This window comes from Topomyia yanbarensis, chromosome 2, assembly GCF_030247195.1.
Source record: "Topomyia yanbarensis strain Yona2022 chromosome 2, ASM3024719v1, whole genome shotgun sequence".
Lineage (NCBI taxonomy): Eukaryota > Metazoa > Arthropoda > Insecta > Diptera > Culicidae > Topomyia > Topomyia yanbarensis.
Genome location: NC_080671.1, coordinates 350056147 through 350076593, shown reverse-complemented (window position 1 = coordinate 350076593; position 20447 = coordinate 350056147). Strand labels below are relative to the sequence as shown.

At 37.4% G+C, this 20447-nt stretch overlaps 2 protein-coding genes and 1 pseudogene across 2 annotated transcripts in view; 2 read left to right on the top strand and 1 right to left on the bottom strand.

Moving 5' to 3' along the window:
- Positions 1-131: 131 nt before the first annotated feature.
- LOC131684211 (CAAX prenyl protease 1 homolog) lies at positions 132-1901 on the bottom strand. Its single transcript, XM_058966890.1, has 2 exons — positions 1719-1901; positions 132-1659 (listed from the first exon to the last, which is right to left on the bottom strand). Exon 2 carries the CDS (start codon positions 1652-1654, stop codon positions 299-301), a length of 1356 nt encoding a protein of 451 aa, XP_058822873.1. The 5' UTR covers positions 1655-1659; positions 1719-1901; the 3' UTR covers positions 132-298.
- Positions 1902-5480: 3579 nt separating this feature from the next.
- Positions 5481-7184, top strand: LOC131680672 (ral guanine nucleotide dissociation stimulator-like 1; annotated as a pseudogene).
- Positions 7185-13775: 6591 nt separating this feature from the next.
- LOC131684210 (RAC serine/threonine-protein kinase) overlaps positions 13776-20447 on the top strand; it is a 39780-nt gene continuing 33108 nt past the window's right edge. Inside the window, exon 1 of the mRNA XM_058966889.1 lies at positions 13776-14431. The gene's annotated coding sequence lies outside the window, so the exon portion shown is untranslated. The remainder of the gene's footprint in view (positions 14432-20447) is intronic.

Below are 20447 nucleotides of genomic sequence, written 5' to 3'. Positions count from 1 at the left end.
TCATTTCAACTGAAAAAATTACTCTCCTAATTTGCATGTGTTGATTTTGAGAATTTTGTATCATACTTTTTTGTTATACGCTTACATTCGCAAAACAATTAAAGGAGTTTCTTTAAAAAATAAAGCAGCAATTGAGATCTGTGTCTCGCTCATTGGAATTTTTATTCAAAGCTGCTGTATTTTGCCATGGCAGTTTGTTGTCTACGCATTCAACACAATTTCTTCTCACCATTCTCGCAACTCTAGACTAGATTAACTATAATTCAACGGAGACTGCTCTCCAGTAGCGGTAGTCATCTTATCGTTCCTTTTTCTGAAGAGTCTTCAATCGTTCCAAACGTTGCAGCAGCGTGGGATGAGAGTGGTTCCAGCTAGAGTACATCCAGTCGTAGATTGGGAAACCCAGATTGTCGATATTGAGCTTAACAAGTGCCTTGCCCAAATCTTCCGAGTATCCAAGACCATAAGCAAACTCGTCCGCCTGGTACTCGAAGCGACGGGACAGAATGGTCATGCCGAACGAAATGAGCGTGTTGTAAGGTGCCAGAATGTACATAGCGATGACGAGGAATCCGATTAGAATTGGCTGAACATTTTCCGGGAAGCCAACGGCCTGGTAAAGCGGCGAATATTTAAACAGCTGCGAGAAGGCTATGAACATGAGGAACATTTGAATCTGCATGATAATGATGTTCTTCCGTATATGGCCAAGCTTCCAATGGCCCAGCTCGTGGGCAAGTACGGCCAAAACTTCTTGGTCTTCGCATCCCTTCCCTTTCTCGTCATCAGTCAGTGGAGCATCATCGGGAAGTCCTTTGTTGATAAGCAGGGTATCGAACAGAACGATGCGCTTGGCTCCAAAAAGTCCAGTGAAGTAAGCATTGCTATGAGCAGATCGTTTAGAACCTTCCACAACAAAAAGTTTTCCAAGAGGAAATTTCACAGATGCAGCAAGATTTTCAATACTCGATTTCAATTTGCCATCCTCCAGGGGCCGGAACTTGTCAAATAACGGTGCAATGTAAACCGGATAAACTGTTATCAAAATCAGAGATACTATTCCCATGAAGACCCATAGCCAAATGAAGAAATAATCTCCTCCAATTTGAACTATATAGACAATGGCAGACACAATTGGAACTGTCAGAACCTGTCCGACTAAAAACGATTTGATCTGATCCTTAACGAAAAATCCCGGTGTTTGCTTGTTAAATCCGTGCTTCTCCTCCAACACGAAAGTTGAATAAATCTTGAACGGCATATCCTTAAATGTTCCTATGATGTTGATTAGAATCAGAAACATGATGCTGACCTGAATTTCGTTGTCAACGTTCATGCCTAGCTTTGCCGTAAGCTCTATGGCTCGGGCCCATACCATTGCTATGAATCCGGAATACAACTCAATCGAGACGATAGCAATGTCACAAACGAGTAGCTTGAAAACTTCAAAGTTTGCTTTGTCCAACCCATAAACTCGAGCCTTTTCGAATGTTTCCTTTTTCATTACGCCTTGAAGTTCCGCTGGGACATCTTTGCTGTTTTGGTAGACATAAATCTGTCTCCGGGTTAAATAAAGATTAATTACATTTTCCAGAAAAAGGAAAATCAGAATCGAGTATAGCGTAATTTGGCTGGTTGGCAGTCCGTCCAACATGTTGACTAAAAATAATCAAACATTATTGAAAATTCAGATTCAATATTGACCTGCTACTCTATACCGTGGATTTTTGGTTTATTAAATGATGTTCTTGCTTTATAGACACCAGATTTTTGGGAAACACTTGCACACGTACTATCAGAAAATTCGGCTTTTCGCCTGCTACCATCAGTCACGACTCACGCGTCATGCACAAAATGAATGCAGTGGCATTGGCGAGAGAAAGATGGAACTATATTTCTTAAAATGATCCATATTCACTCATTCAATGAAATCCATTCATGAATGATGTGTAAAATAACGGCGCTTGTCTCTTTCTGTTTCTGACTGATGTGGAGTGCGAAGAATCAGCGAACGATCCCCGCTGTTTTAATAAGGCTCCCAGATAATTTTGAAGTTTCTGAAGGTGCCTTATCTACACGGAGAACTTTATTTAGGCATCGATAACGTATTTAGCTCTTTTATCTTTGCATTAAATTTGATTCATTGCTCGCATAAACGAGAACAATAAATGGATTATTTCTCGACAAACATAGGATTACGGCTTAAAAGCCAACTGTCAAAATCCACTTTGAATGGAAACTCCGGACAAACCGTTACTAGCCGAACACAGTTCACAACAGTTTATGAAAGAGAACACTTTTCTCTTTCGTTTACTATCAACACCTGTCGTTGCCGTAATCATATGTTTGTCGAGATTTGTACTATTTTTTCACAATTTGACATATTGTGATTCGACAATAAACACGCCACACCGTAAATTGTTTCCGTCATTTGGGGTATTTTTTTCAGCCGAATAACAATTTGGGGAATATAGCGTTAGGTTATGTTACAATACAAAAACGACGATTTTCTTCAAACATTTTTTTTTCGTGGACTATACATGTACAATACCACAAATGAGAGGAGCGGCAACACTGCTGTGATAAAGTTGTTATTTTTGTGCTCGTGATATTTAATAGATTTTAGATGCGAATTCGGTGTTTTTGGTCAGAATATAGTTTGCTCCGTTCGCTTGTAGTGATAGTGAATCTCAATTGACTCATGTCTTGTAGATTTTCGGTCATCCGGTGACAAAAATCGGAAAAAAAAAGTTTGATACTGAAACTGAAGTGCCTTTCGGCAGTAAAAAGTTGCGTTTTAACTTATGCACAAATCCCCACTAAGTTTTTACACGTCGTACTCATCGTAGCCATCTACAGGCGAGTAGCGGAAAGCGTTCTCGCGTTCAATTAGGGTGGGTTCAAAGTGACTGAGTTCTGCTAGAGGTTCTACTCTAGAAGTAGAACAAATGATTATTATATTTGACGTACACGAACATCGCGACGTATTGTATATATGAATTGCGACGTCCCTTTTATATACATTTCACGAGACGTTATGTTACAGGGTGTATAGTTGAGAAAAATGGCGGCTTAAAAGAAAGCAACATATTTAATTGAATTTTATTGATGGAATTAGTGCTAATAATTCCATATGTGACAAAACGTTACCACAGGTGTAAAAGAAGTGTTGTCTATCAGAAGATCCGCAGAAATATGCGAAACAACGTAAAATTTGTTTTTTTTATTTGAGCTCACGAAATTTTGTGCATTAGATATTTTTATTTGCACTACCATTTTATGCATTGATTTTAGGTTTCCCTTAAATTAATGGGCAAAAGGTAAGTTACATCCATTTTACACCGTATTTCCTACGAAATGTGGTTGAATAAGTTCCTGATAATTAACCTGCCTTACTAACACAAACTCCTATTCCTGAAACATCTATGAAAGTAGTATGGGTTCCCTGCACTTTCGCTAGTAGATATTCAACTAACATTCCTTCCCTTCCTCGGCGATTGTAAGAACGTGGCCAGGTGTACACTGTGATGCTTGTTCCACTATGAAGAAAAAGCGTTAATCCCAAATGTTTTTTTCTTGCGACGCGGTATGGTGGATATTTTGTTAAATATTAGCTGATCACTGTACAGCCACCCACGATTTGTGCAATCGCATATGCTATGCTATACATGTACAATACCACAAATAGTCGCGTAGTTCCGAGTTTCTACTATTTCTCGTATAGTTCAAATATAGCTTTCTAGCGAAATACTATACAAAATAATGCGTATAAATCAACGATAGGATTTTGACGAACAATTTTGGAAATAGTTATAATTTGTTTTTTGTTATTATATTGGCCTTGTCCACCATAGATTACTATAATGCAACAATAGGACTAATTATGAAAACAAATTTAGGTTAAAATGATCAATTTAGCAGAAGCTTACAGAAACTACTTTATCGACGCTGTCAAAAGGATAGGCAAAAGTAAAGAACCTTACGATGTTGGTATTTTCCGCATAGTTTGTCACATTTGTAACGCTCGCATATAGTTTTAACTCTATCGATATTTAATAATCGAAATTTTATTAAATTTGTTGAAATCAGTGGTACTGCTGCTTTATCCAATTGAGCTATTTCCGCTATCGAACAAAGAACATAATTTTCTTCATATTATTGTGAACTCATCCCACTATCACAGAGAACAGACATCCATGATCGAACAAAAATATTTAAAAAACGTGTGTAAACATTTGAATTAATATACGAAAAACACTAGCGCCGCCACACCAACCTATCCCAACTATCCGTCAAATCGATTCCGGAACCGGTTCGAAATCCTGGATGGATTCAGCATGGAATCTAGCTCAAAGAAAACAACCGATACCGACTCTATCGGTTGACGCATTTGAGCTGGAATTCATGCTGGAAGTCCGAATCGGTTCCGGGAATAACCGGCTGTCAATTCTGTCGCACTCAGCCACAAAAAAACATGACGACAGTAGCGCACCTGGTTTAGATATCCAAACTACCTTCGAAACCGTTAGAGATTTTACACAAGTTGAATGCTGAAGTTGGACGTCTGTTCTCTGTGCCACTATCTTGAGCTGGGGAAATCGGAATTAGCTAGTACCGATAATTATGAGTGGCATAATGAATAACCATGACCATAGGAGAATAAAAACATACCATATGGCATGTGGTTGAAACTACCATACAAGATGTGAACTTGTTCAAATATATTTGATTAATTTGAGTTGTTAAGTTTATGTCCAACAGAGACATGTTATTATCAGGTAGTACAGTAGTACCAAATACAAATATGTTAATACGGAATGCTCTGACGATTTTTCGAGGACACGTTTTAAGCTACCCAATGGTACACCGAGGTACACTGTCAAAGTGACAGTATGCTTTGATGAAATAGTGTTAAAACTGGTTGCACGGATGAATTTGTTTAGCAACGATTGACACATGCAATTGTTTTGATTACCTGTTGACGAAAATGTAAGTTTTCTTTAATAATCGTTTATCGAAAAAAGATATTACTTATGAAAAAGAATTTCTAATCTGCAGCTCAAGGATGGGATTGTTCCAGCTTTGAGGAGGTAGGTGGTTATTTTCGCACATTGTCTTAAAATCTTTCTACCCGCAGCTCCACGTATGACGTTAAATACAGATTCTGGAGAGGCACTGAAACTAAAGGAACCAGGTGAATAAGTTCTTTTTCTACCTGATTCGATAACTTGTCGGAATTTAACATATTAGGTAACAGGTGCCCAATTTTTTGTCCCATTCAGTGACTCAGTTGGACAGTTGATGACACTTAAAAACTCGACCAACTCTACCAATTTTGGTTTTTTAGTCATCCACATACTTTCGGCAAGCACTGTAACGTCCAACACGCACGGTTCTTGGAAATCTGGTATGTTTAAAAAATACCACCACATCTCTTCAAACAAACCTATAACCAAAACTATCCATTTTGTCCATTTCATTTACAGCAAGACTCTGACGATGAAATATCGCACCTGAAATGGAAACCGTGCAAGTTCGGTTCATAAAGGCAGCCACCCTCTCACGACTAGTGGATGCCCTGACGATGGATGACGGAGAATTGGAGGGTACCTTTGTAAATGTGTTCCTTACTAGAAAAACTCTAGAAAGAGAACTGCGGAGACTCCATTTTGGATCGATTGGATTCGCGTTTAGCTGTCAAAAAACGAATCCAATCGAACATTGCCTATCCTTATAACATTGGACGTGTTGCCATACAATGCCGGGGCATACGTTGCCAAAAATGCTGTTTTTCTCTCCGCAGTTCTCTTACTAGAGTTTTTCTATTCCTTACCACCTACCGAACATTTACTTAACCGGAGAATGTCCTGGGATTGCTGCTGGACCAGTACGAGAAATTATATTCGGAACCAGCGGCACTATTGCCCTCGGATGCGCTGAACGATCAGTTTGTTCAAAAGTGAACAGTTCAAAACTCCGCTTCAGGAATAAACTATCTGCTCTGACATTATAGTCTCAGTTCTGCACGTTTGGCTGGATGGATTCCCCGAAGGTTTGGATACGGAAAGCTTGCAAAGGCTTCTGGCGTTCACATCAAAAAGGTTGCAAAATTCATAAATACACATTAGGTGAGTTCAACTGATATTTGTTAAAACCAACCCATTCCAATCATTTATCTTCGACCAGGTGTACCAATAGGCCAAACAAGAACAGTATAAAACCCTCGCCATTGCCAAGGTCCAGTTATTATCATGATCTGACCGACTAGTTTGGAGTTTTTGGAATATTTACAACCTGCCTTCCGCGGACCACCATCGCATCTGATGAACTCGTATCGATTCCCCGAAATTCCCGTGAAGCACTTTGTCGAACAGCTGACCCGAATGGATATGAAACTGTTCAAGTGGGTGATACGTGTGATCGCCAACAGGGACAAGCACGAGTGCGGATCAGTACTCGCCACCATTACTCAGTTCAATGCGGTTTCCTTCCGGGTGAAATGCTTATCGAACCGCAGCTGAAACCGCAGGTAAGACTAACTATATCTTAACTGAATTTGTATTCTAACGAGCTATTTTTTACTAGGGACGAGCCCTTCTCATGTCCACTTGGATTGACATTGCACAGGAGCATCGACTGTTGAAAAACTTCTCCTGGGCCGTGCTGCTTCGAGAACAACTGGAACTCTACACCGAATTTGCTCGGATATTTTCCGAGGATAATAACGCCTGAGCCCAACAGGAACCGCTGATGCGGAAAGGTACTGTTAAGTTTGCCGACACGGTAGGCGAGAAAGACCGCCATCAGCAGAAGGTATTTCAGAAGCAAACCATGTTAATTAGCTACGGAACCCTTCCTTATCTGGGGACATTCCTGACAGACCTAACGATGATTCATTGATTCATGCTGCCATGTCTATTACGCTACAGGATGGCTTGATCAATTTCGGCAAGTGACGGAAGGAGTTCGAGGTCATCTGCCAAAGGATGCTCTGTTCGATCGGTGGTTTGCCTCGCCGCTGGTCCTGGACAAGACGCATTATCCTCAAAGTAAATGCGAGCAAATTGTGTTTATTTTAATTAAAGACGCTGAATCTATCTGGGTAAAGACTCATTGTTCATGCGCGTATAATCATCATGTGTAAATCAATCAATTGCCCTTCCTATGCTCATTCACAGGGATAGACCCTTCCAACATCAAATTATGGTCTTGCGGAACAATTATTTTTATTGAAACAAATTTTATTGAATTCAAAAAATAAATTTGTCTCCCGACTAATAATTTTATTTATTGAATTTAATGCATATTTTTTAACCTACAAATCTTTTTTTCTGCATGTTGCAATATTTTCCAAATCCAAGCAACAAATAAACATTCAAATCTCTTGTAGGATAGGGAAAATACTATTCCTCAGCACGGTACATCATTAATCCTGCACTTTCCACTGAAACTTCTTGCTGGTTTCGTACAGGTTCGCCAGCGCCATAGTAAACTCATCCTTAGCATTCAGTTTGAGATAGTACTTGTACAGCAAAAGCGCTGTCCGGGCATCCTCAACGGAATCGTGTGTCTCGGATTGGATCTTGATCCCGAGGAATTGCCATGTCAAGAAGCGATGCGACACCGTGCGATGATAGGGAGATGAAACAGGTAACTCGTGTCAACCACTTGCTCCGGCGGAACAATTATATTGATCATGCGAAAATCGTTCTTGAGTCCATGTCCGACGAAGATGACACCACTTTCCACCAGATAGTGTATTTTTGGTAGGACTTTTTCAGCGTCGTCGGTCTCTTGTAGCTAAAGTTAGCATCCAGATCGCCTTGTTTAATTTCAAAGAATTTTGTCGGATTGTCGACAACCTGCTCCTGAGTGGAGATGTAATCGTCGACGAAAAGTACTCGTTCATCTTTACCTTGTCCGCGGATACACGTGATCCTAGCCACACTCATGTGACGAGGTTTTACGGTGGACATTTTACCATCGGACTGGATTTCACTTTCCTCCCGATTCAAAGTATCCATTGCTACCAAGTCACCCGACTGAAAGATCTAATTTTTACTCAACGGTTTAAAATGTTTGTCACCTCAGATTTCACCGGAGTTTGGTTCGGTAACATATCATTTGCGAATGGATTTACGTACTGAATCAAACATGCCTTGTTCTCTTCTTGTTTCTTCCTGAGTGCGGTACTGGTGTAAACAGCTACCGACAAGCGATTTCAAATTGTCGCTACTACGAAATATGTTCTGACTCACTTAGTTTGCAGCTTTCGTGAGCATCAGAACCTTCATAGCAGCTGGAAGCAGTTTTCAACGATGCAATTTCCAAATTCTCTTTCATCCAATGTCATTCGGAAGCCTAGCGGGACCCACTATTTCTGCTGACCTTGATTAGACGCATTTGAGTTGAATGATGGTGGGTGTAATCTGTAATAACAGCGTAAAATATCATAGGACCTGTTGGAACAATATTCAGGCTTAAGGAATCTCACCTCGGATGGAAAATGTAACAATCTACCCGAGAGCAGTGCATCCCGTAACGGCACATTTTCCCATTACCTACGTTTGCACCATTCCGCGAATCACCATCGCTAGACACTTGGGCAGAGTGTCGCGGCACTTATTTCTTCAGATACTCAAGTTCTTTGTTCGTCTCCAGACCGCAATTAACCGATAGAATTTTCGGCAGATCAGCCACACGACTCTTTTGATTAGTGGGGGTGAACTTGTTGCATTTCTCACACCAGGCCGGTGTAGTTTTTTCAACAGACATAATATTATATGCTCCCGGAACGATCGTAGAAAATTGATGGCTGGACAGGGTCGATTTTAGGTTCCAGCCACTGCACGAATTATTTTCAGCATATATGAAACGATATTGAATCATAAATCTGCACAGAAACAAACAAATATCAATAAAAAAAATAAACTTAAGAACGGCATGCTCTGATCGGATTTATCAAGATATGTTGCCATTTCTTATTATTTTTCAGTGTTTGTTAGTTGTCAAGCAAAATCCATGCATAGGGTTCATTAAATCTAGTTTTCGGAGAGCCAAATAATGATTTCCTTTTTGTATGGGACCTTGGCGTATTTAATTTGTATTTGGTAGTACCTTAGATTGCACCATTATTTTGCCTAATTCATCAATTTTTTTTGTGCTTTTCCCATAACAAAAATTATATGCTTAACATTATGATCATTTATTTTAGCAGCCCCGCATAGCTAAAAACCATTTGACATAGTCCGAACAATAAACCTATGTTGTGGGATATAGTAACCATTAGAGGTGTTGCTTTTATAATGTTCCTACAATATAAATTTAGATTTTATTCAATGAGTATAACGATAGTTCTACCATATCCCCAATAGTAACGACGAATTGAATGGTTGAATTATAGTAAAACATTATCCAGTACCATATGTGATATTGTACATGCCGATGGCCATGTTAATGGTTCGAATGTTAAACAAACAATATCTGATATGGTTTCGCTAGTAAACAAAACAGTAAATAGACATTATGTGGGATTGTTGAAATATATTATAATGTACAATAACATCAACGTTGATAACATCCTATCGTGTAAATATTTAAAACATAAAGCTTATTATGTCTATTGCTATCATTAACATAAGGTTGGCCGAAATATATTTGCAAATTAAGTGAATTACGTATTACCTGGGATTATTACTTATATTGTAAATATATAGAGTTATCGGATATATTATCTGATATTGTAAATATTTAGAGTACTTATGCAAAAGGTTTCAATAGAAATAATAAATTCATGTTCTAAATATTTACAAGAGAAGGGTTCCTAACACATTTATTTACTGTATTGTTAATAAGCGAAACCATTGCAGATATTGTTTGTTTAACATTCGAACCATTAACATGACCATCAACATGTACAATATCACATATGGTTACAGTACTGGATATTGTTCTTTTATAATTTAACCATACAATTCGTCGTTACTATTGGGGATATTGTAGAACTATTGTTATATTCATTGAATAAAATCAAAGTTAAAATTGTAGGAACAATACAAAAGTATCAGCTCTAATGGTTACTACATCCCATAATATAGGTTTATTGTTTGGACTATGTGACAAATGGTTTTTAACTATGCGGGTGATCATATTTTTCGACAAACATGTTAACGCTTTTTTGTGAAAAGGGCGATACTTACAAATGTAAACATTGCGCATTTCCTATACATGCGAATGAAGGCTTCGAAACGCAACAATTGACCTAAAATTTAGATTCTATGATATTGCTTTCTTAAACTATAGCAAAAAATACAACGGGTGAATCTATCTCTAGAATCTAGCTCAAATATACGCGCACTCCAGCATAGAGGCACCTTTTGACCTTGAGTAAACACTTAAAAAAGGTCGCCACTTCTTGTCTTGAGACGAATTTCGATGAGAACATTTCAAATGGGCACATAAACAAAACGTAAACTATTCCGGTTAATACTTCAAATGGACACTAACAAAGCTTTATACACTCTTTAAATAACGATTCTGAAGCATGGCTGTTCGCGAAATAAGACTATTGAAAAAGCACATAAGCAAAATAACTTTGTTCCCTTTCACTTCCTCTCAAAAATTAACGATTCATATACACCAAACAAAACGGAAAAAATGTTTATGGGCACTTTTTCTAATGAACAAAACTATACACACAGAAAAAATATTGGTAAAAATAAGAGTTTTTCACTCTTAGAAAAAACAACCAACGCATACTCTTAGTTTGAAAATAAAACTTTTATTTTGATTACTATTCTTCATTAGCTTAAAAGCAAAACTTTTATCTTGATTATTATTATTGAATAATTTAAAAGTTTTACTTTCAACCGTTGGTTGTTTTTTACTAAGAACGGAACACTTTTACTTTTACCAAAAAAATAAAACAACCCACAGAATAAGTTCTTTTAACTAAAAATTTAGGTAGTTGAGTCTTGCGTCGCTATCGCACTTATTAGTGTTGTCAAAAACAAAGAGAGATATTCGACTCAGTCGAGGCCTTCCATGGAATAAGGTACTTTTGAGTTGTTTGAGGTATACTCAAAATTAGGTAGATTCAACTTAAATTTAGGCATATTTAACTCAAGGTTGAGTACAAAAACCTGTCAATGAGTTGTGGTTTTGCCGTGGTTAAAGGGAAACTACCTTCAACACGGTTTACCTAATTTTACCTTATTCCACGATACCCCGAGATTGAGTCAAAAGAGGTTATAAGGATAGGCAATGTTCGATTGGATTTTTTTTTTGACATCTAAACGCGAATCCAATCGATCCAAAATGGAGTCTCCGCAGTTCACTTTCTAGAGTTTTTCTAATGGGATACTGTTTTCGTTATCACAGGGCAAGATGGATACAGGTGTGTACATTTTTTTCTGTGTGTGAGTGCGGTTGTCTTTTTTCTTCGATGAAGCCGAAAAAACAAGAAGATATGAAGAAGAAAAGCACAAACAGTTGACGTAGCGGGCCCTTCTGTTGCCATAAGTTTTGTTTCGGTTCGGTCATAGTTAATTTAATCGGTTTTTTTTTCGAGGTGAAAAGTGTCCATAAGTGTTCTAATCGATAGATCCGAAGTGAAGCTCGGCCTTTTCTCACTTTTCATCGTGCGCCAAAGAATCAGGATGCTCGTTCGGATATTGATGTTTACTTCAAGGGCCCCGGCCGCCATTCTTAATTTTGCAAGTATTATACTAATACACTCAAAAGTGTCAAATGCTCCCACCTTTCTTTCCATCTTGATCACAGGGGTCATTTCGCAGTGTTGGCATCATGATCAGTGCAAGTTGCCTAATAAAATAATTTGAATTCGTCAATTCTGTATCGTAAGTATTTAACCCTTAAATGCGCAGTATTGTTTTAAAACAACATCCTGAAAATCGTCTAAAAATTATCGCATTGACGTGATATAGCTGTGAGACAATTTTCACAAAATTTAAAAAAAATGATATGCGCCTTTATGCGTTAATATATTAAATAACGCTGAATATTTGAATAAAGACTCGACATATCAATCATTTGTTTACCATTTATATATTGGTTTCCTTCCGATGGAATACTTGTCAATAGAATTCATATCAAGCAAAATCTTTTCGAATTCTTTTTGAAGAGCATTTTTATTTGTATGTGTATTTGTGACGTTAGCCTGTTAGCGTATTTGTAATATTTAAATTTACTATTCTCGAAAAGAATGGCACTGACCTATTCTATTCTATTCTATTCTAACCCTTACACAGCCAGTATTGAATAGCAATGTCACTGACCTATGTATAAAAAGAAAACAAAATATAGAGATTTCGATTCATTATCCATTGATTCTGTGTTTTTATGTAAATCTACAAAATAAAAAGTGTGTAGGCTGCAGACTGTTCTGTAACTAGTCGTTCACATGGCAAGATGGCGGAAGGGTGAGTCGAATAGGTTTATGAATGTTAGCTTTGTTCTTGCGGTCTGATATGATACTATGCTGGCCAGATTTGCTAGAAACATGTAGTACTTGATATGACGAAATGTTTGTTAATGAAACGGACATTGTGTATTATAGCAACATATCTAAATATGAAAAATAAATTGGCTGCACTGCCAACATCGCTAGCTGCATACAATCAACTGTCATCAATTATTCAGCAGGGCATAAAAAAGCAAGAAAACCAAAAATAAGAAGCCAGTTGCCTCGTCTTGTCTAAACCGTGAACATGAATCGCAGAAGGGCGCGGTAAATGGGCTAAACTGACTCTGTCTTGCTAGGTAGGGCTGGCTAAATGGGCGAGCTTGACATGATATTTTTTAATAGGGCTCAGTAAATGGGCGCATAGAAACCCAATGTAAATGAAAAGGCGCGTTCATCTTTTCTTCAAATTTCATGAAAATACAAAATATTCGAATGTTTATGTGCAACTACACATGATCATGGCCAAAAATGTAAGTTTAGCCTTTATATTCCATATAAGAAAGAGGACCTAAGTCGAAATCTCGAAGAAAATACATATTTCGCCAGAAAACATTCTTTAATTATAAATCGAACTAAAAACCACTTCTCGACAAACATATGATTACGGCCTAAAAGCCAACTGTCAAAATCCACTTTGAATGGAAATTCCGGACAAACCGTTACACGCCAATCACAGATGTTGGTAGTAAATGAAAGAGAAAAGTTTTCTCTTTCATAAACTGTTGTGAACTGTGTTCGACTAGTAACGGTGTGTCTGGAATTTCCATTCAAAGTGGATTTTGACAGTTGGCTTTTAGGCCGTAATCATATGTTTGCCGAGACTTTAACTAATTTTCATCTCAACCTTGTTGTATTTTAGTCGCCTAATGTCATAATAGCGAAAACGCAGTTTGTTTACATTTGCGATTTAGGCCCCAATGAAAGATCTATGTCGAATTTTTTACACAGGCTGCGTCAAACTTCTTCGTGTAGTTCAGAGTGTATGTAAGGAGAGTGAAGACAACTGTCATGATTATCTGTGAGTAATATTCCAAACGAACAAAATTAACCTCTAAAAATACATGGATTTGACTCGTTTGGAATGACACTGACAAATAATCATTGTTCCAATTGTGACAGTGTCGTCACTCTCCTTATATGCACTCAGGTGTAGTTGTAAACTTTCCTTATTCTTTTTCATTCAGCTAGCGTGTGAACATTTTCACTATAAATTTTACTGGCATCACTACACAGCCTTCAGAAACGTTTTGATAGAACAAAACGTTGTGTGCATCGTCACGTCAATCAGAAATCATCGAACGTACATTTTGTCATGATTTCGACGCAAAAGTCAAAGACGAAAACGTTTTTAGTCCGCAGCATCGGGATCAAAATCTTTATTACGATTATAAATAATTCCCGTTAAATTGTACACTGTGTATTTTTGTGTGTTTTTCGCGATCATTGGATAATGGAGTAGACGAAAATATTGCAAAGCCAGAGTGTATTGTATATTGTACGCATCGGGATGAGTTTTCTGCGTTGAGCAGCAGGCAGGAAGAAGAAAAAATACATATTTTTGTGAAAAGTAGTAAGAAGCACGTAATCAAACGCGTTTCCTTGATCTTATAGTCGTTATCGATTCCTTTTTGGCTACGAAAGCAGTTCTCTAAATTTGGTGTTTCTATCGTGTGTCGAACTAGTTATGATTTTTCAACTGTGGTACTATAGTGTATTATTTTGTGGTGTCTGAAATGGTAAACAAGAATAAGAAGATCGCGTATATTGATGTGAGAGAAGCACAGAATACGACATCATGCGTGTGAATATTATTCTCAAGCTGCTAAAAGCTGACCGTGTTTGTCTTTTTTGATGTGAACAAATTATGCGAACAGAACACTAGTGAATCGTCTTCTTCTACTAGTCGCGAACGCAAAAACCACTAGCTGAATTGTTATTTTGCTTACGGTAAGTCAAATTATTTTGTTAAATTATTTCTTTCGTTTTGTTAGTCCTAATAAATACTAAACATTATTCAAGGTATGCATTTTTGAAATATTTTGTAGCTCCGGATCGCAGTTGGTTTGATGATCTTATCTGTTATTTATAGAAATGTGATTCTTTACCTGAGAATTGATGTCTTGCGTTGCGTAAGTACGGTGCCAGCCATGAACCGCTGATCGATGTTTGTCTTATAGTGTGATTACCTCTATCTTTTCTATGCTGGGGTGTCTTCAGATGTGCACTACTTTATGCACACTTTAGATATTGAGCAGTGTCTACTAATTGCTAATACTATCCATTAATGTTCAAAAATGACTGATTCCGATTCTGTCGGACTGTGTTTGGACTCCATTACCTGGCATGTTATGACGCAGTACCTTTGCTTCATAATATCTGAAACCATGAGTGTGTCACTGCGTCCAGGATGTCCTTTACGACACATGATCCGAAACGACATTATGACGTACGAAGGGTATTAAAGGGTGCACCATGAGATCCGAACCATAAATGTGTATCCATAAAGTTCGGGTTATCGGATGTTCCCCTTTTGCGTCATAATATTCCGCATGTTGTGACGCATCCCCTTTCGGAACGATCTGACATAGTTCCTACGCGACACAAAATCCGAAACTGTAAGTGCGTCATATAATCCCGGACTTAATGACGCAGAGGTACTCAACATTGGGTCCAAAACATACCGTGTGTTTCGAATCATGATTTGAATATATTTCAAGCTTCCAGGTTGCTCGATTTTGGGCCGCCAATCTCTTGGGCGCCTGCCATCTTCATTCTTTCCTGGATTGCACACAGGGGTGCGGGTTCTGTCCCGAAGTCGGTGACCTCCTCCAGGTTCTCTGCTGAACATAACATTATCCCGATCAGCTTCTCGTCCACTATCGTCTATTCTATCGACGCTATTGGTTTATTGTCTACTTTTCTGTCCGAATGTGTTCGTCTTATTATTCGCATCTTCGTTGCTAGTGTTGGATGTCGGCTTAGAAGTGCTGGATGCATACGTTGTTTGATGAATATTTGATGCTGGTTGAGCAATTTTGTGATTTTCCTATTACTTCGCAGACAATTAACTTTGACTACATGTAATTAGAAACAAGAAAATCAAAAGAAATTTTTCGAAAGAGTATTGATTAGATTTAAACCATTGGAATCATTTCTAACGATTTACGATGCGGATGGCGGGGAAAAGTATGAGCTTCAATGAGTGGAGCCTTGCTGTCATCTCTATGTAAGGACGCGTAGGCTAATTTTGTAATCTCCTATGCCCCCTGTTGTTCCCCCTTGCGACAACAAACGTGGTGGAGAAATTTTATTGATAACATGCTGGTCGTAAATTATTTTCGTATTTCTTCCGCCCAGGCTTGATTGTGTTCAGTAATGAGTCTAATGCGTCAATTGATATCACTACAAACAATCGAATCGCAAAAATACGGTTATGAATCAGATTCATTATTATAGCGATTTTACAACGGAATTATACAGGCCAACGAAGGATTCGTGATCCTTTCGGAAACGAAAGCCTGTTCAAAAAATCGTTTTGTCAGCAGGTTGCTTTTACTATTTGTCTTATCCGGAAACAAGTTTCCAATTTATATTAATTGGAAACCATGCTTCATTCAGTGGCAACCATTACAAAAGATTAATTCTTATGAAACGCTTGAAAATCCATAATTACCATATACAAAATAATACAACACATTTAATTCAAGGTGACTGGAGTAGGCTATTTCATAGAAAAGGAAGGTACTGTATGTTCTACTTTATAGCTACTTGCTCACGTGTAGATTGGTACTTTGTTATCAAATATTCACCGTGGCGCCTCGCTTAAACCTATACACGCGCACACACTTGTGGTCGCTAACTTGTAAACAATTCATCGTGATTAGGGAAACTGATCGTGGAAACAGGCGAAGTGTTGGATGCACCGTTCTTTTGCTTATCACTGACTTTGATCGGTGCAAGTACCACAGCAGGCGTGGGGTGGAGGGTACGTTAGGCATCTTGCGTAAACTAAGATATTTATTTTGTTCTTTTTATAATTCTTATAGAAAAAAAATCAAGTGGTTTCCATTTGTGGATTCGGATTTGGACAACTTTGTCTATGATACCTCGCCAATTTTATTTATTCCGTTAATCAGCATAAACTTGTATGGTTATAGATATATTCACAATTTGGTTCTAACGTCCAGAAAACATACAGGATGTCCGGATCATCATTAAGAATTTTTTCAGTAGGGTTATGGTACTGGGAATACCGGTGTCAAGCAATTTTGATGAAGGTAGTAGCGTAATTCTGCATTACACCAAATATTTTTCGAACGAGCTTGATCGACTTTATTGAGAACATAAAATAAAGACAATAGTAATCAAATGACAGTTGAATTCGATAAATTCATACTCATCTGAAAAATCAATCCATAATCCAGAACAAAGACATACACATCTAAACAGGAAAGTAACAGGAAAGAAAAGCAATAAACAAAGCACTTTCGAACTTGCATATTTTTGTGTGATACACTATGCTATATTTCTCCTTGGTGGAGAAAAAGTTTGGGTCAAAATCTATTTTTTCTCCACTAAGGAGAAAATTGTTTTAAACCACTTTGCGCGTAGAGGACACGAAACTATAGCTAATTTAGTTATTGGAGGCATTTCGAGTTCCTCTCATCAGAATCTGACACTAACTTAGTTATCGGACTAAGCTAGCACCGGATTGATGCTAGCTCCAAAAAAAAACGAAAGAGCGATTTGTGTTTCTGAGCAAACATCTAGTGATGTATCGTAAGAAAATAAATTATTCTATTCATCGGTTCATTAATTCTCATCAGCTTAAACCAGAACTTCTTTTCTTACGGGACATAGTGCCGGATTCTGACTAGAAGAACTCGAAACGCCTCCAATAACTAATTTGTGTGATATAGTTTAACGTGCTAGGTTTTCTAGTTGCCAGCATCGCGATTTTTACACCACGAGCTTACTAATACGAGAGATTAGCGTTCAAACATATTCGTGCGAGGAAGTTACAGTAATCTATAAACTTACTTTCAAAAATAGTAATTTTTGGAAGTCGGCCACTTCATTCGTTTCTTCTTCAAATCCACTTAAGGACATGCTGAACAGAACAACAAGGTGGCAGCTAAAATGGCTGCCGTCGTTTCTGTTTCTTCTTTTTATTTCATCGTCAAAATCAAAACATTGCATTGGCGCGCAAGACAAAATCGTTTGTAACTTAAATATCTTATCTCAGATTGCTTAGAAATTGTATCACTGTATGTGAGCATGTTGGCACATGCAGATGAATACATTCTCTTCAAGGAATTTTGATTCATTTGGGAAATTTGTACATTTTTAGTTTTCAAAACAAATGAAACACGTGGTGCAAAAATCAGTCAGCTGATTGCTGAACGATACGCTTGTGTGCGTGCCATCTCCTATCGGTATAGTACGTTCTAGCCGCACACAGATGCTGAACGTAACCCGAATATAGCCGAACATAACCGAATCTTTGTTGTGATTTTGGCATCGCTTCACCTTAAGTCGAGAGAAATGAAATCATGATTCCAAACGCTTTCCATTCAAATTTTCAGCAACTTTCTAGCTAAAGAAAAGAATCGAGCAAAATGTTATTGAGCCTAGGAAGTTCCGATTATGATTTGATTAATCGTTTAACCCACTTATGCCATGTTCTTTACGTTTTTAAATAGCTATAAGTTTTAGACGAGATTTGGTCACAAAAACAAGTAAGGTCAATAAATGTGACCATTACCTTTTATTTGCGCATTAGCACTTACAAGTATAAGCTTTAGAACTGAAGTTATTTTCGTCAGATTGGATTCCAACAGAGCAGTGATGCCAGGAACAGCTTACATTGACGACGGAAAATTAAATTTTGATATAACTTCCTTATTTTGCAATTGAAAACTGATAAAACCTATCAATTTAGACTATCTTCGACTACGTTTTACATGCAATTGGACTATTGTAAATATTCTAGGAGAATAGTATTCAGCATTGGAAGATAAATATTGAGCAATTTCTAGAACTGCGAGGAAAACATCTATCTTAATGGTTTTTTATGTTGTTGATCCCACCATTTTAAAGAAATGCGATAGAAAAAATTGGGAATGAAAGGGTTAAGCGCTATATGGTAATCGAATAAATATTAATCAATTAGCAATTATCAACGGCCTTCCCTTTTGGAAATCACCAGTTTTCATAACATCACCGACGTTAAGCAACATCGGGTGCGATTAGTACTTGGACCCTGGTATTTGGGCTCTTTAAACTTGGAGCGTTCCAAGTCAGGGCTCTCATAGGTCACAATCGACCAGATGATCTTTGGTTACCTAAGAACGGGTGCTCTGGACTGGTGGATCGGAACTAAACGTTGATGCAACGTTGGGAAAAAAACTCCCCTCTTCTTTTTATATTTGGGTTTTAGCCGTGTTTTTTCCAAATCATTTTTATCCGGCCGAAATATAGGCTTTTTCGTTTTATCGAATTTTTTACGTATTTTTAAAGATCTCGTTCTAATTATACTTTTAACGAAATCAGGCAGTTCTTCTCGCATACTTATTGAAATAATCCTATGTGCACATGAATGCCTCTATTTGTTTACTTTCTCTTTCGATTATTATTGCAAATCTTTTCTAAAATCCACACTCTGCTGTTTCAGCTATGCGCCGCACGGCCATGATCATAGTTGTGCGCATGTCAGATGTAAACTGTCAATCATTGTAATGTAAATAAACAAACGTCAAATCTTCTGTGAATACTTTTCGGAAAGGATGTGTTTTAATCGGTTTTCTAAAGATATCGAATTTATATTTATTGATATATAACTGACACTACAATGGATCGTATAAAAAGGAGGTGTTGGGCAGGCATGCCTCTTCTAATACTAAATACCATGTTCTATACGCATATTTTTTCCTGGGACTACCAAAGCGGCTTGTGCTAGAATATTTGGGAAACACGACACCACGGTTGCCTGCTGGATTAAGCGTTACGAAGCTGATGGTATGGTATCTGGCAAAGAAAGGAAAAAAGTGTTTCTCGAGTTTACTACAGCAAAACGACGATGGCTTATACATTTGTTCAACAGAAACCCTATTCTGTTTCTTGATGAAGCACAGCATCAGTTTGAAAAAAAAAAAACATTCCAATGTTCAATAAGTGCATCGTGGATATTGCATGTCGAGGGATACACATACAAAGTTCTGGAACGACGAGCTATCCAAATGCAGAACCTTCAAATTTGCCGGCTTGTGAATGAACTAGCCTCGATTAGACTATCAGCACCGGTGCGTAAGCAAATGCGTGTGTATTTTGATTACGCTAAACGATAATATTTTATTTAGACACCCGTTTTCGCACCGGTCGTTGGTAAATAGGTTGCTAAGATAATAATCTGTTTTTACACCGGTAGTTGTTATTATAGTTACGTTACACTTTTTTGCAATCATGCAATAAAATAATCGTTTTTTTTTTTTTAATGATATGGACTTTATTTATTGAAAAAAATATTGCTAGAAAGAAAATACATTTATTTATTGAATTCAATAAAACCATTTCAGTAACAAACATCGCTCTCTTTTCTAAAAATATTTTATTGCAATGATTGTAAAATTATTCAAACTGGAAATGTTTATTAAAAGTTAATTATTGTTTCAATGAAAAAAATGCTCATTCCATTAATTTTGCCGTTTGAAGCAATAAACATTGTATTATTGAATTGAATAAGACATTTTTTGTTCAAATATGCTAAAATTCTCTATGTAATAAAAATTCTAAGAAATGTTATGGGTTCGGAACGGACAACGAATTCTAATAACTAATGTTTACCCAGAAGTTATTGTCTGAAGCACATACTACGGCCGCTCTGAATCAGGAGTGTAATGAAAAGGATCTCATGCTAGATATTACAAACAAACTTGCGGAGAAGGAACCTTTACGACCATTCAAC